The sequence below is a fragment of the Onychostoma macrolepis genome, chromosome 04 (genome assembly GCF_012432095.1).
Source record: "Onychostoma macrolepis isolate SWU-2019 chromosome 04, ASM1243209v1, whole genome shotgun sequence".
Taxonomy (NCBI): Eukaryota; Metazoa; Chordata; class Actinopteri; order Cypriniformes; family Cyprinidae; genus Onychostoma; species Onychostoma macrolepis.
The window spans coordinates 9,285,868-9,303,394 of NC_081158.1; the positions used below are offsets into that span (position 1 = coordinate 9,285,868).

General features: G+C 37.0%; 1 protein-coding gene across 1 annotated transcript; it reads left to right on the forward strand.

Annotated features, from left to right (window-relative positions):
* Positions 1 to 3,578: 3,578 nt before the first annotated feature.
* LOC131538480 (gastrula zinc finger protein XlCGF8.2DB-like) lies at positions 3,579 to 4,760 on the forward strand. Its single transcript, XM_058772352.1, has 2 exons — positions 3,579 to 4,043; positions 4,212 to 4,760. The coding sequence occupies exons 1-2, from the start codon at positions 3,579 to 3,581 to the stop codon at positions 4,758 to 4,760; spliced, it is 1,014 nt and encodes a 337-aa protein (XP_058628335.1).
* Positions 4,761 to 17,527: the final 12,767 nt, after the last annotated feature.

The following is a 17,527-nucleotide window of genomic DNA, read 5'->3' on the forward strand; positions in this document are numbered from 1 at the left end:
CTCAACTCGGCGTGGCACGGAGGTGATCAATTTGTGGCACTGCTGAGGTGGTATGGAAGCCCAGATTTTCTATGGGGTTCAGGTCAGGCGAGTTTGCTAGCCAATCAAGCACAGTAACACCATGGTCATTGAACCAGCTTTTGGTACCTTTGGCAGTGTGGGCAGGTGCCAAGTCCTGCTGGAAAATGAAATCAGCATCTCCATAAAGCTTGTCAGCAGAAGGAAGCATGAAGTGCCCTAAAATCTCCTGGTAGATGGCTGCGTTGACTGTGGACATCAGAAAACACAGTGGACGAACACCAGCAGATGACATGGCAGCCCAAATCATCACTGACTGTGGAAACTTTACACTTGACTTCAAGAAACATGGATTCTGTGCCTCTCCACTCTTCCTCCAGACTCTGGGACCTTGATTTCCAAATGAAATGCAAAATTTACTTTCATCTGACTTTGGACCGCTGAGCAACAGTCCAGTTATTTTTCTCCACAGCCCAGGTAAGACACTTCTGACGTTGTCTCTGGTTCAGAAGTGGCTTGGTAGCCCTTTTCCTGAAGATGTCTGAGTGTGGTGACTCTTGATGCACTGACTCCAGCTTCAGTTCACTCCTTGTGAAGCTCTCCCAAGTGTTTGAATCAGCTTTGCTTGACAATATTCGCTAGCTTGCAGTCATCCCTGTTGCTTGTGCACCTTTTCCTACCCAAATTCATCCTTCCAGTCAACTTTGCATTTAATATGCTTTGATACAGCACTCTGTAAACAGCCACACCTTTCAGTAATGACCCTCTGTGACTTACCCTCTTTGTGGAGGGTGTCAATGTTCGTATTCTGGATCACTGCCAAGTCAGCAGTCTTCTCCATTATTGTGGTTTAAAAGAACAGGAGATACCCGGAATTTATACTGTATGGATGGTCATTAATTGAAACTCAAATGTAAATATTCTAATATTTTGAGATACTGATTTTTGACTTTCATGAGCTGTAAGCTCTAATCATCAGAATTAAAACAAAAAAACTTTTGAAATGTTTTACTTTATATGCAATGAATCTAAAATATATGAAAGTTTCACTTTTTGAACTTTTTCACGACATTCTAATTTATTGAGATGCACCTGTATTCCCATATATAAAATTAAATTAAAATAAACATGTAAAATGTATGTAATTCAAATGATCTCAATGACTTTATTATTTTTCTTTATTAATCTTTAGAAATGAATATTTACCTCCAGTTCAGTTCAACTTTTTAAAAGATGTTGGGTCTTGATAAATTTGGCTTTATGTAGAAAGAATTGTAAAGAATTAATGCATAGTTTACTGTAAAATCACTATTTATATTCTCCAAAATACTTCCAAATCATGTTTAATTTCTAACACAGGCACATCAATAAATATGTTAATTAACTCAAAATCCTCCTTGTCAATTTCAATATAATTACTGCAAAAGACAATTATATTGGTCAAAATTATAAATTATAGCCTAAAAACGTCAGCAGAAAGGTAAATGATGTTTAAATTCTAAATGAATCTCTTTTGGTGTGTGAATACAAATGTAAAAATCAATCTTTTGTCTGTGATGCTCTTGTGATTCTGCCTCATTTCTTTAATTGGTGTCATTAATGCTAATCAGTATGTGAATTAAGTGTGAACGTATCTGTTCTTTCCCTGATCTCTCTGATAATGAGTGCTATAGTTCTGCTGAAACTCAAGAGTCTGAGTGATTGAACTAAAGCTGCTCTCATCTTTTGCATACTGTGTTTAAGCTGGTGATCTGAGTGCTTTGTCTTCACCTGTAACAGGCTTCTGAAATCTGTATAAAACTACAGTGATTCAGTGCTTTAGTCAGTCTTGATGACCGCAGCGCGACACAGTACCATCTCAATCAAGAACCTGAAGAGGATTCAATCTGTCTCTGCTCTTCACTTTCCTATTGGTCATATTTATATTGGTCATATTTTTTGGCTAATTGAAGAAACTGAACAGGTAGAGTTTCAATCAGTGAACCATATTCCATTCTACAGCAAAAATAATATTAAAAACTAAATTTCTTATATAAAAGAACATTAGCAGTGAAATCGGTGAGCTCAAGCACAGACACTTTAAAGACGGCGTTTATTAAAGAGGAGAGTGAAGACATGAAGATTGAAGAAACATTCAGAGTCAAACATGAAGATACTGAGGAACCAACAGGTTGGTTTTCATTCTCAAAACTGAACTCACTCCTTATTAAAATGTCCAGCTCTACAGAAATAGAGATATAAAATAATACAGAAGTAGCCAAAACAATTATTTTGTGTAACATTAAACATGATTCTGAGTAGAAATAAATGAAAAGAGTATCTAAGAATAACTTTTTTTATCTTGACATTTGTTGCCTGTAAGTGATTTTTTTCAACTCGTCCCCAAAAGTGCCATACTAACATATGCATAACTAGCACTAAATGTTCATTACAACAAGCAATAAAACCATATGTCAGAAATACCAGCCTACTTATAAAATAAATCATTTCTCCAGCTGACACAGCTTGGTCGAGTCACTGCATGCTGTTTATCTTTGTTCTTCATTTAAAAAATCTTTGGTAAGTGAATAATACAGTCAGTGGCCTGCCGTGTTGAGGGTAATGCATTACAAGTAACGTGAGTTACGCAATCAGATTACTTTTGCAAGTTAACTAGTAAAGTAACAAGTATTTACATTAATTTACATGAAAATATCTGAGTTACTTTTTCAAATAAGTAAAACCAGTTACTTTGTTTTTGCACTTACTGACTGACAGCTCTCCTGTCCCCATGTTAAGAGAAATCAGGAGTAAGTACAGAGCATTCATTGTGTCCCCCGTGTTTGGTTAGTTCTTGGATAAATGTGAACATGCATTTACTGATCTCACTTTCACAAAAACAGATTCAGTATTCCTCAAAATGAATAAAGAACAGTGAAATGCAAACTCAGAATATGATGCAAATCTGCAATAATTAAATGGTAAATAACACAAATATCCTTTATGTATTTAATTGCATTTTATTAACCAATGTCTTTGCTTCTGAGCTTCGATTATCAAATTCAATTATACTAATAAGCAAAAATTCCTTTAGATAAACTAACATTTGTGCTTCTTTTTTGTTGCTGAAAAGTTTTGAAGTTTCTTCTCCTGTGTTCTGCTGTACAAATTTACTTTTCCTTCAGCCTGAGGCTTATTCATTTCACTTTTTGGTGTGAAAGGGCTTTTTCATTTGCCAAAAATATAACTTTTTATATTAAAAACAAACAAGCAAGCCCAGCCAGATTTTAAAAGTAATGCAAAATAATGCATTATGTTCCATAAATTGTGGAAAACAATGTAATGGTACATCCCTCCATCAAGATCTAGATGAGCGGAGGTCCTAAAAAATGGGGATGGGGTCCTACAGAAAGCAAAGAATTAACAATATCGACAACAGGTTTTGAGATTACAGGTTACACCTCATTCAGTAGTTTAGTGTTTGATATGTGTTTGGATTTGATGCTTTTCATGTCTAAATGTTTTGATGTTTGTTGCTTCATGCCATTAAACTGTATTTGTCTCTTTTCACCTCAGACCTGATGGCGCTGAAAGAAGAGAGTCATGAACAGAATGAAACACAAGAGAAAGATCAAAACGATAACAGCTCACAGACTGAAAAGACTTCCTCACCAAAAAAAGTTAAAAAAACACAAAGCCTTAATTCCCAAATGAGAATTCATACTGGAGAGAGACCTTACACCTGCCAACAGTTTGGAGAAGTTTTCAATCAAAAAGGATGCCTTAAAGTCCACATGGAAATTCACATTGAAAAGAACCCGTTAATATGCCCTCAGTGTGGAAAATGTTTTACACTAAAAAAAAACCTTAAGACTCACATGAAAATTCATACTGGAGAGAGACCTTACACCTGCTCTCAGTGTGGAAAGAGTTTTACACGGAAAAGTTATCTTAATGCCCACATGCGTATTCACACTGGAGAGAAACCTTACACCTGCCAACTGTGTGGGAAGAGTTTCTCACGAAATGGAAATCTTAAGACTCACATGATAATTCACACTGAAAAGAAGTCATTAATATGCTCTCAGTGTGGAAAGTGTTTTTTACAGAAAAAAAACCTTAACGCCCACATGAGAGTTCACACTGGAGAGAAGCCTTCCACCTGTCCTCAGTGTGGATAGAGTTTCAGGCTCAAAGGAAACCTAAAGACTCACATAAGAAGTCACACTGGAGAGAATCCATTTTCATGTGATCAGTGTGGAGAGAGTTTCAGATATAAAGAAAACCTTAATAATCACATGAAGATTCACTCAAGAGAGAAGAGTTTTAAATGTCATCAGTGTGAAAGGAGTTTCACAGAGAGGGAACATCTTAAGAATCATGTTAAAATTCACATCGGAGAAAAGCCTTTCATGTGCCATTACTGTGGAAAGAGTTGCTCAAAAGAAAGAAGCCTCAAGATTCACTTGAGAATTCACACTGAAGAGAAACATTTCACCTGTGAACCGTGTGGAAAGAGTTTCAGGACTAAAGGAAACCTTAAGAGTCACAAGGTAGTTCACACTGGCGAAAAGCCTTACAAGTGTCTTCAGTGTGAGAAGAGTTTCAGGACTAAAGGAACCCTAAAGACTCACATAAGTATTCACACTGGAGAGAAGGCTTACAAGTGTCTTCAGTGTGAGAAGAGTTTCACATATCAAAGCAACATGAAACGTCATTTGAAAACTCATTCTGGGAAGAAATCGCCATTTTCCTCAGAGTGACCAGGTTTAGAAAAAGGAGTAATTTCTACAATCATCTGCACATTCATTTTGGAAGACATTCAGTTGTAGTCAATGTATTAAAAACATTTTTTGCCATCACACTTAGGGTGTACTCACACTAGGCACGGTTGTCTTGAACTGAGCCGGAGCGTGATTATCCCCCCTCCCCCGCTAGCCTGCACTCACACTTGCACTAAACTTTCCGGGCCGGAGCATGCTTACGTCATGTACGAGGTAATGGAGAAAACCACTTTCGCTAATATTCTGCCTAATAACTAATTTATAATTTATGCCTTGCATTGATTTTCACTTGTACGTATCAGAAAATAATTACGGAGGCAGCTGACGTTAATGGAATAATTTGCAGCTTTACTCGCAAACTACATTTCCTGTTCATCAATAAGGTGAGAAGCAGAGCCTTTATAGACCTAAATATACTTGATTGGATTAAATTAATTGAAAAGTGTAGTGTAGTAGTAGTAGTAGAATTTGTTTGCGGTCGTAATGATGACAGTAGCGCACACAAAATAGTATCTGTTGGTTAGCGCTCACACTGCATGTGTACTGCGCCCGAGCCCAACCTAACCGTGCTCTGGCCCACCTCTTCCAACCGGGCCAGGGCCGGCTAATCAAACCACGTCTGAGCGCAGCTTTTCCTTCAGCCTTTGGGGGTTAAACGTGCTTGGGCACGGTTCAAAACGCCTAGTGGGCCTCATTTATCAATCTAACGTAGAAACAAGTGCAGATCTGTACGACAGAGTTCACGTGTGATTCATGAAACATTCGTATGCCACCAATGTCATCGTACGAATGATCGCATGTTGATAAATGTGGCGGCAGAAAACAATTATCATTTGAATATCACGCCCCTAAAAACACCCCAATTTAGAAGCCTCGCCCCTAGAGTTTACAACACGGAGAAACGAAACCCGGCCAAATAGAGGAAGTAATCTATTAAAGAGAAGATGACCTTACTCCAAAAACACGTTAACCTTGTAATTGCAAACAATTAGGCTACATTAATTTTTGTAATTTATATGTATATGAGAATACTGTAAACATAAACATTATAGCCTATTTAGTTCCCCTCAGAACAGAACAAGAATGAAAAATAAGTATTTATAAAATTATATATTAAACTATAAAATAAAACACAAAATAGGCTATAGTGGCATTTATTATACACAGCATACAAGCAAAACTGCAACGGCATTGAGCTCATGAGCCTGTCTCATTCCACAAGAATCCAGATGTTTCCATTTTTGTCATTTGGTTGCTAAACTATTATTCATTATGTAGCCAAAACAAGGCTTGAGACTTCACTCATGTTCTAATATCTGTGTAAAATCCTTCACATGCGCAAAAATGTTTGCTTGGGCGCTGCATGCCTATTTTACAGCGGACCTTTTAAATAAACAGTGTAACTTTTATGTTTGGTTGACTGCATTTTAGTTTGATATGTCAGGCAACGCTAGAACTAATGTTGTTTGTGTGTGCGTGAGGCGCCTGTGTGATCAGATGGATTAAATCAAATAAAGATATAAAGAAATGAAATAAAATGCATTAAGAATCCGTGTATCATTCGTTCATTTGTTTTTTGATTTAATATTGAAAGTAGAAAAATGAGAAAAAGGCTCCTTTTTCATTTTTTCATTTTTTTCCAAAAATTCGCTTTTCGTTCAGGGGTAGAAAAATGAATAAACAGCTTGAATATTTGATTTGTACGCATGGGCGGGAATTAAACGCCCCGAAGATCAAACCATGCCGTCATCAGTTCTTCCGTAGTATCATGCAGCAGAATAATAGTTCTCAACTGCTGCAGTGGTACGGATTCTTAATGCATTTATTGCAACTACATTTCATCTTTTTTCATCAAACAAACAGACTAATGAATAGCTCGACACAACTTGTACCGGGGCAGAGTCTAGACAGGGCTTTCTTTTGTGTAGATATAAATTCTATTCTCTGCATCAGCTGGCATGGCAGAGTATGATCTCAGGGTACATATCTCTCTTCAAATGTTTAAAGACTCTTTTACATCTTACCAAACTGCTGTTAAGTCTGCTAAAGCTGCATGCTTTTCCAATCTAATTGAAACTAATCACTCTGTACCTAAGGTTTTGTTTTCAATTATTCAATCTGTTGCAAATCCTTCTGTTAACTCCTTGCCTGATGCTCTCTGTGAAAGCTTCTTGAGATATTTCAGTGACAAAATTACTAACTTAAGACTTAGTGTCTGCACCACTTTAACTGTCTCTCCAACCCTGTCATCTGTCTCTGCCTTTTGGAATGCTTTTGTACCTATCAATTTCCAGTCATTGAAGGTGGTGATTGACAAGCTCAAACCCTCATTTTGTTCTAACGATATTATTCACCCAAGATTCTTAAAATTAATTATCGATTCAATTGGACCTGGTTTGGTGTCTCTTATCAATAAGTGTCTCCAAACTGGCTCTGTCCCTGCCAATCTTAAAGTGGCTACAGTCACTCCCCTGCTCAAAAAGCCTTCACTGGATTCTTCTGTTCTAAAACATTTTAGGCCAGTCTCTGTTTTACCTTTCATTTCTAAGGTTTTGGAGAAAACTGTGCTGGATCAACTTTAACATTTTTTGACAAGTAATTGTATTTATGAGGTTTTTCAATCTGGTTTTAAGTCTGTTCACAGCACTGAGTCTGCCCATTTGAGAGTGTTAAACGATATTTATCTCTCTACTTACTCTGGAGACTCTGTGGTTCTTATTCTTTTAGATTTATCGGCTGCTTTTGATACCGTAGACCACTCCACACTATTATCCAGACTAGAGTCCTGGGTGGGTCTAAAAGCTACCGTTCTAAATTGGTTTCAGTCATACCTGTCAGACAGAAAGTTTTTAGTGAAGACGGGTAATTTTACTTCTTCCCCTGCACCTCTATCCTGTGGCCTTACGCAAGGTTCTATCCTAGCTCCTTCTCTATTTTCTCTCTACATGCTACCTCTGGGCTCTATTCTACGAAAACATGGTGTGTCTTTTCATTTCTATGCAGATGATACTCAAATCTATCTACCAATCAAAAGAAACAGTTCCGCAGAGATTACCTCTCTTCTGCAATGTTTAGAGGAGGTTAAATCATTACTCGCCCAAAATTTCCTCTTCCTAAATAAAGACAAGACCGAAGTAATTGTTTTTGGTTCTAATGAGAATTCTCAGTATATACGCCCCGATTTGGACAGTTTATCTGTTTTTAGATCATCACGGGTGCGGAACCTAGGTGTTCTTGTTGAACAGCATTTAAAATTCGATAACATATCTCTTCCGTTATTGGTTCCAGTTTCTATCAACTTCGTCTACTGTCTAAAATCAGAGACTTTCTCACTCCCAAAACTCTAGAAATGGCTGTTCATGCGTTTGTTACATCTCGGCTAGATTACTGCAATTCTTTATATTGCAGAATATCTAAATCTCAAATTGCACGCCTTCAGCTAGTCCAAAACGCTGCGGCCAGATTTCTTCTGAAGTGTCGCAAACACATCACTCCAATTCTCAGATCTCTACACTGGTTGCCGGTTCTTTAGAGAATAGACTTCAAAATTCTACTCTGTTTATAAACCTTTACATAACCTAGCTCCTGTCCTCCTCTCTCAACTCCTTCATTTATACACTCCATCTAGAAGCCTAAGATCTTGCGACCAGGCATTGTTGGTAGTTCCACATGTTAGATTTAAGCGTGGAGGGGAGTGTGCATTTGCGGTGGCAGGGCCATGACTTTGGAATACCCTGGACACCCGTGACCCTACTATTCATACTTCATCCCCTACCACAAGCTATAAGGTGATATTAATCTAGAAGTTTCATTTGGAACTGTAACTCTTTTAAAACAGTCATGTTGCAACCCATCCATTTTGACAGTTTCAACAGATTTTTTTAAGTCATGCATTACTACTACATTCATTGTAGAGTAGTACCTATGACTTTGTATTTGTTAAGGCTAAAAGCTTTGTTATGCATTGTTAAATGTTCTTGTTATTGTTCTGGTTTTATGTCAGAATTAAAACATTCAAAACAAGCCAGTTGTTACAGTCGCTTTATAAGATTTAGTAAAGTTTAAAGTTTATTAAAGTTTTCTGAATACTTTGGGAATAAAATGTCCATGAAATGACCTGACCATGATTAATTGTAATGTGCCTGTAACATGAAATATGAATTGACAATCATGAGGGAGTACAAACGTAGCACAACTACAGCTGAGATTGGCTCGATACCAGTTTAATGCTGTGCTAGAAGTTCTTCAGTCAAAGGGTATTCAAACCTCAATTACACTGAATGACTGGTATAGTGTCCCATTTAGAGTCTTTAGCATTCTTTTAAAGTAAATTTCATGGCCAAAGGCAAATGCATGTATCAGTGTAATACGTTATATGAAAAGTTAATGAATCAAACGTTTTAGATCCAGTCTTCACTATCTCTCTCTGTCAGGAATGTGCCAGATTTTGGTCTGATATTCAAAGCTAACACCTTGGCATGTTAACTCAAACCCCCGGTTTCACAGACAAGGCTTAAGCTAGTCCCAGACTACTGAAAATATCTTGCTCTGACATACAGTGGGAAAAAAATTATTTGATCCCCTGCTGATTTTGACAGAAAATAACAACAAAAAAAAATCCAGAAAAACATTTTTTAAAAGTTATAAATTGATTTGCATTTTAATGAGTGAAGTAAGTATTTGATCCCCTATCAATCAGCAAGATTTCTGGCTCCCAGGTGTCTTTTATACAGGTAAGGAGCTGAGATTAGGAGCACTCTCTTAAAGGACTGCTCCTAATCTCAGTTTGTTTCCTGTATAAAATACACCTGTCCACAGAAGCAATCAATCAATCAGATTCCAAACTCTCCACCATGGTGAAGACCAAAGAGCTGTCCAAGGATGTCAGGGACAAGATTGTAGACCTACACAAGGCTGGAATGGGCTACAAGACCATCGGCAAGCAGCTTGGTGAGAAGGTGACAACAGTTTGTGCGATTATTCGCAAATGGAAGAAAAAAAATAACTGTCAATCTCCCTCGGTCTGGGGCTCCATGCAAGATCTCACCTCGTGGAGTTTCAATGATCATGAGAACAGTGAGGAATCAGCCCAGAACTACACGGGAGGATCTTGTCAATGATCTCAAGGCAGCTGGGACCATAGTCATCAAGAAAACAATTGGTAACGCCGTGAAGGACTGAAATCCTGCAGCGCCTGCAAGGTCCCTCTGCTCAAGAAAGCACATGTACAGGCCTGTCTGAAGTTTGCCAATGATTCAGAGGAGAACTGGGTGAAAGTGTTGTGGTCAGATGAAACCAAAATCGAGCTCTTTGGCATCAACTCAACTCGCCGTGTTTGGAGGAGGAGGAATGCTGCCTATGACCCCAAGAACACCATCCCCACCGTCAAACATGGAGGTGGAAACATTAAGGTTCTGGAGTGGCCTAGCCAGTCTCCAGACCTTAATCCCATAGAAAATCTGTGGAGGGAGCTGAAGGTTCGAGTTTCCAGACGTCGGCCTCGAAACCTTAATGACTTGGAGAGGATCTGCAAAGATGAGTGGGACAAAATCCCTCCTGAGATGTGTGCAAACCTGGTGGCCAACTACAAGAAACGTCTGACCTCTGTGATTGCCAACAAGGGTTTTGCCACCAAGTACTAATCATGTTTTCCGAAGGGGTCAAATACTTATTTCACTCATTAAAATGCAAATCAATTTATACCTTTTTTTAAATTGTTTTTTTCTGGATTTTTGTTGTTGTTACTGTCTCTCACTGTTCAAATAAACCTACCATTAAAATTATAGACTGATCATTTCTTTGTCAGTGGGCAAACGTACAAAATCAGCAGGGGATCAAATAATTTTTTTCCCCACTGTATCTTAAAATATGTCAGTGTCATTGTTCTGTGTCAAGATGCACACCTTAATGTTTTCTTCTAAGGCATTTTTGGAAAAGTTGCTTAAATATCTTAATTTAACTAAAGCCTAGTCCTGGCTTAAGCTAAGCCCCGTTTGTGAAACCGGGCCGTATACTTTTAGAAGAGATGCAGATACAGAAAGAGCTGAAAGCATGAGATAAAGTGATAAAATAACTGATTAAAATTTACATAATAATCTTTGTTGCATTCCTTTTTATGATCAGTCTGTCTTTGTCTGACCAGCATAAATTCCACAACTGTCACCAAGCAAATACAATTGCTGCTTCCCAACATCATCTTTTGTATTGTAATTTCAAAGATTTTTACATCACAACTCAACATAAGATTAAACATTAACAATGGTTAATCACAGTAATATAATATGAAAAAAATAAGTAAATGAAATGTTGAATACATTAAGAAATGAATACATAAATGTAAAGTACATAAAATAGATAAAGATTAATGTGAATGAAGAGGTCTGTAAAACTGTCATCCAGATGTTGTGCCAAAGTGTTTAAATCCTGAAAAATGCAAGGAAAATAATTAGTGTGTATTAATTAAACACTGCATCCTGTTGCACAAATGGTAAGTACAGACATCCCGTTGTTCATACACTGAGTTCTCGTGAGATCTATTATATCATTATGAAGCTATGGTAATGAGGGCAGGGTCAGCGCTAAGTGGAATCTAGGCTGGACATTGACCACCCAGCATTGCTGAACAAAAACAGGACAATGAGCAGAATTCTTTCTTAATTTTGACCAATATACAGGATATTGTGGCTAACACAAGACAGCTGCATTTTTGCCAACACTATCTGTTTTCATAGCAGCCGCTGGCTTACACTGGTCATGTTAACAAGTATGTGGCCTAATGGTTAGGGAGTAGGGCTTGTAACCTGAAGGTTGCCGGTTTGATTCTCGCGCTGGCAGGAATTGAAGGTGGGGATTGTGAATGAACAGCACTCTCTCCACCTTCAATACCATGACTAAGGTGCCCTTGAGCAAGGCACTGGACCCCTAATTGCTCCCCGGGCGCTGGAGCAATGGCTGCCCACTGCTCCGGGTGTGTGTTCACTGTGTGTGTGCATTTGTTCACTACTCACTGCTGTGTGTGTGCACTTGGATGGGTTAAATGCAAAGCACCAATTTTGAGTATGGGTCACCATACTTGACAATACGTCACTACTTAACTTACTTTTTAAGTAAACAAGCAAAAATAAAACAATACATCTCCACTAGGCTAGTTAACTAAAATCAAACGATCAACTGCACAAACCTCTGTTGAACCGTGACTTGAACTGTGGTCTCGAGCTGATGACGCAACATCCAGGTAGGCACTTCCAGGCAGTGTTACCAACTTAGCAATTTTGTTGCTAGATTTAGCAACTTTTCAGACTACCCTAGCAACTTTTTTTCCAAAAAGCACCTAGCAACAAATTTAGCTATTTTTAAAATGTATTTGGAAACTTTTGAAAATTGACTCAAATAATAAAAAAGGCATGCATTTTTCCTCTTAACCAAGCTACTAAGCAGTGCCTAGCAGTACACACATCAAATGTGAATCAAGTTGCTAGTTGCACTTGTTAAAAAATAATTGTTCATTTATGAAACACCTTATTTGTTAATCAGTTAGGTACACTGTTGATCTTATATCAAAATCTGTCTGTCTATCGAAATGCATTGTCTCATTTAAAATATGCTGGTGAAAAATTAATACAGAAAATTCCTTCATATTAACATATGAAGTACACTGTGCCCTATTTTATGGACTTTCCTTAGAGTGTAGCATTTAACTTACTACCAGTTCACTGCTTAAAACTGTAATTGTTAATCATGTATAGTTTTACTAGTTATTTGGAGAACACATAAAATGTAATTGATCAAAAATGTGTAACTTTTCAATAATCCAATATTTAAAAATATAATAAAAGTGTTCATTTTGCTTTTACAAATAATATATATTAAATGTTTATTTTTACAAACAAATCTAAATGAACATATTTCAAATAATATTCTTTGCTGAGATTTGAGTAATTTCAATGTGTATTCTATGCAATGATGCAGTTTTGCGTCATGGTTACATAATTACATCATCCAATGATGTCACAGCGTCATTTAGCAACTTTTAGCAACAAATCGACCTGCTTTTAGTGACTTTTCCTGAAAATTAGTTGGCAACACTGCTCCCAGGGTGGGTTATGATTGGTCGATCGACAAGCTCAAATCTGATTGGCTAAAGAGTACGAGTGACCCGCGTGGGAGGAGTTCGCTGCCAGGAAAGTCTCAAAAATACACACACACATCCAAGCCGATTCACACATTCACAGTCCATGATACACTCGTAAATTTTAAACATTAAAAAATTTTGTACACAGTTTTACATCTGTGTTTTGCATTTGTGAAACATATTTTATGAATATATATTCTTATTTTGTGCATATTAATTGGTTTTTGTGAATTTTTTTTTTCATGCACGTGAATTGGGTTTCACGCATGTGTGCATCATGTCTTTTGCGTGAATTATTAATGAGATCAATCCGCTTCCACACTTTCACCGTCGTCACAACAAACACAGTACAAGCACATCGGAATCCACGTTGTTGTGTACAAATGACGTCATATCCTGCTCCCCGCCCATATTCAAAGCGGCATCCGAAAAATATTTGCATGCTCAAAGTCTAGTTGTGATTAGCACTTAACTAGCACGTTATTAGGAAAGCCGATTTGTAAAGATTCATAAAAAACCCTTATACTCACTTCTTCTGTAGATGAAGCTGGATCAGCGCATTCCCTTCAAAAACGAAAGTAACGTGGCTCAGATGTCGGGAGTAAATGACGACTGCTATATTCATTATTACATCCAACAACAAAACGCCTCAATCGCTTAATCGGAGACATCTTGTCTTCCTCTGCACCAGAGGCGAACAGCTCTCAGCTCACTCAGGGCAGGTCTAAGGTAAGATGGCTGTATCAATCAACTATCGTGGGAGGGGCCTGTACAGAACTACGTCATTCTGACAGGAGTCTCAGAACAGCCTGATTTGAGAAAGGGGATTTTAAAACAGGGATTTAAAAAAAAACACTGGGTGGATTGTTATCATTAAAGGATGGATGTGTACACACACTTCCAACACACATTTATGTTCAAGCAACTTGTAAAGTGAATTTTGCATCCGATGACCCCTTTAAGCTAAGAGTAAGTGCAGGGTTGACCTCGTTGCTATGGATGATGTCAGCATGCTTATTAACTATGCACACAGTGATTGGCTGATAGTCTCTGTCAGAGATTTATTCATAGAAATATTGTAGAGCGCAATATTATGTTAAAGGTTAAATGCTTATAAATTATAAAAAAGGTTCAAAATAAAAATGCTGCCACCTTCAAATAAAGAGCTAAGTGCAGGCTAAGTGTCACTAAAGAAGTGCATGTTCAGCTATTTGTCATCGTCTTACATCGGTGCTTCTTGTAAACAATTAAAAGATTTACATATAAACAGCCTTTTAATTAACAGAGCAGAATAGGGGTGTAACGGTTCACAAAATTCATGGTTCGGTTCGATACGATACAGTGGTGTCATGGTTGGGTACGTTTTTGATACAGCAAAAAGAAAGAAATGCCAGAGAAATTTCCTTGATTTTTACAAATTCTTTATTTATTAAATTATTTTTTTACTTTGAACAATGATGGAGCTTCTTCTGCAAAGTCTTCTTAGCAGCATATAAAACAAAAACAGCTGGTTTGAAGTATTCCAGCTGATGTAGCCTATTGTCATCTAGCAGATTCATCTTTTTCAATAAGTTTAAATTGATTTTGACCTTTGATGGGCGTTTTTTTTTACATTTAATCAGTCAATAAGACATTTGGGCTGTTACCAAGCAAATTAAAGTCAGTATTGACAAAATTCATCTTTGTAATGCAGAGGAAACATAGAAGTTGCATCTGAATGGCATTTAGATGCTTTTACACACTGTTTAATGCAGCTCACAGGGACATGTAATGCTTTAACCTGCAGTTACAAATGCATAAATGTTTTGATATTTTAAACATAAAACGTTGACAACTGACGTTTGAAAGTACTTTAAAAATTGAAAGATACTTTAAATGTGAAATTAAAACCGCCAGCAGGTGGCAGCAAGTCAAGTGAGTCATTGCAATTGAACCGAATCATTTGAACGAGTGATTCATTCAGGAACTAAACACCGTCATGTTGCTCAGAGACACAAAACAGTGCTTTTTGAAAACCAAATCTTGTGTTTTATTAAGAAAAACAATTTTCTTAAAATATTTTTATATTGCATATTTTTTTCCTATTTTAAATTTTTGCTTTGAATGTATGGTAAATACTGGTAAACAATCACATGTACCAACAATCACATTTAAAATATACACTTTTTGATATACCATAAAAATAACAGGTAGCCCATCTGAATTATATAACAATTAGACTGTCCATCTCATAGTAGCCTACCAAAATTTCATTATCAGTAGAAGTGAAATCGTATTATAGCCTTCAAATCTGGGTAGGCTACTGTCTTACATTTTAAAATCACATAAAGAGGAAGTTTGTTCCCATCAGGCTAACATGACAGTCACGACTCATGCCGCTGTAAGCTTTTCTTTTTCTTTGTTTTCACTCGTGATCTTCTAACATTATTACAACACACATTACATTATGTATTTCTTGGCACACTCGTTTTATGTGGCGCCACCTATTGTTGTGGGTGTATTATTGACATATCAAAGTCTAGACCCTGAATATAAGACAAGAGCATTTTTTCAGATGTAGTTCCAAGAAAAAAACATTGTCTTATATCCGGGTCAATAAGGTAATTAATGTCTTGCTTATTGAACTGTTGTAAAAATCATTTGTAATCATGCTTATTTTTGGAGAGAAAAAATGACACTTTTCCGTGATATTGATTAACTATATGAAATTATGTAAATATATACATTTTCTGCCCCCAATTCTTGAATTTTGTGATCATTCTAAATGCATTTTAATAGACTGAATCATGCAGTGAAAGAACACACTCTAAATGTGCACACACACTAATCTAAACTAATAGTTTAATATGCTGTAATATAGGATTAGTCCAACGAATCGTTTGGTTTGTAATATGTACCGAACCGAAAGCCTTGTACCGAACGGTTCAATGTGAATATGTGTATTGTTACACCCATAGAGTAGAATAATCTTGGCTGATAGTAAGACATGCAAACATAAAAGAAAACCAAACTGGATGCAAGAACAGCTGTTACTTCTTGCCCAACTGGTAGTCCAAACAAGGATATAATAAAAGGGAAATCATGAGTTGGGATAACCTCCAAAACCAAAGGCGATTCCTTTTCAAAAGCTCATTATCATCAAATGTTTCTAAAGTGTTTACGTTCCGAGGCAGATTGCCTGCAACAGCCATTTTAGGATAGTTCTTGGTTTGGTCTTAGTGACTTAGGAGTCATATTCACTACTCCTAACGTTTCACAGATTTAGAAGCTGGTTTTAGCACTAAAACACTTTGTGAAATATTCTTAGAGCAAAAATTTCAGGACTGACACGTCCATTATTTTTAAGATTTTCTCCTAAACCGGCAAGTTAAGAGCTACTTTTAACCTTAAGATGTTTTGTGAATACGGGCCCAGATTTACATTCCCCATCAATATTTTCATTTTGTGTATCATGAAATATGTAGTCATTTCAGTGATAAATAGGGATGATCATTTTTTCCTTTATTGCTGTCTGGATCAGAATCAGAAAGAGCTTTATTGCCAACTATGTTTACACACACAATTAATTTGTCTTGGTTTCAGGAGCTTCCAGTGCAGAAAGTACAGACATACATATAATTTGACATACATATAATAAAATTAAATATAACACTAATAATAAAGAGAATATACAATAAATAAAAAAGTGGCAATAAAAACAGAAAGAAAAGATACCAATAGACAGAATTTTGAATGTGCAAATGTTCTATTTATAGAGGAACAGTTATGAAAAGTTGTACAGATGTGCAGTCCTGAGATGTTATGTATTGTTCAGGTGGAAAATGGCCTGATGGAAAAAGATGTTCTTGTGTTTGGCTGTTTTGGTGCTCAGTGCTCTGTAGCTCCGGCCAGTTGGAGGGGTCCAGAGTAATTTTCTGAGCCCTTTTCCTCACTCTGGAGGTGTGAAGATCTTGGAGGTTAGGCAGGAAGGTACCATTAATCTTCTCAGCAGTCCTGAGACCTGACTGTCCGTTGTAGTCTCCTGATGTCTGAATCAAACAGGACAGTTACAGATGAACACAGGACAGACTCAGCAGAACTGGGGGGGAGTGCAGGGGGTTTCTCCTGAAGTCCATGATCATCTCCACTGTTTTGAGCCCTTTTGAGCTCCAGGTTGTTAAGACTGCACCAGACAGCCAGCTGCTCATCCTCGCTTCTGTACTAAGGACTGACTTACATGTTTTCACACATTTTATCAAAGTTTGGAGTCTCTGATTATTCCTCCATCTCCTCATGGTGTTTCTCCTTAAGCAAATGTTTCTTATTTTGTGAGTGTATGGAGCTGCTCATTAACTGTTCAGAAGTGTCAATTATGAAAACATGCAAAACTTTCGTGATGATAATAGAAGTGATGATAATTAATTTGAGATATAATTAATTATTATTTGGTGTCTGGACTATTGCTGCAACAGATACTGTCTGTAATGATTGTAATGTGGAATGTTACTTGTCAAAACAACTAAACTGTTCAATTTATGAGAAGATGACACTTTCATTGAATATAAAATATTTTCTTGCACATCCTGAGAGTTTGTGCAGCTCAGATCTGCAGCTCTCTGACACTATTTATTGATTC

Coding starts and splice junctions, on each gene's coding strand:
- LOC131538480 (XM_058772352.1), top strand. CDS start 3,579: ATGGCGCTGAAAGAAGAGAGTCATGAACAGAATGAAACACAAGAGAAA. Junction 4,044..4,211: donor ATGGAAATCTTAAGACTCAC/ATGATAATTCAC, acceptor CTAAAGACTCAC/ATAAGAAGTCACACTGGAGA.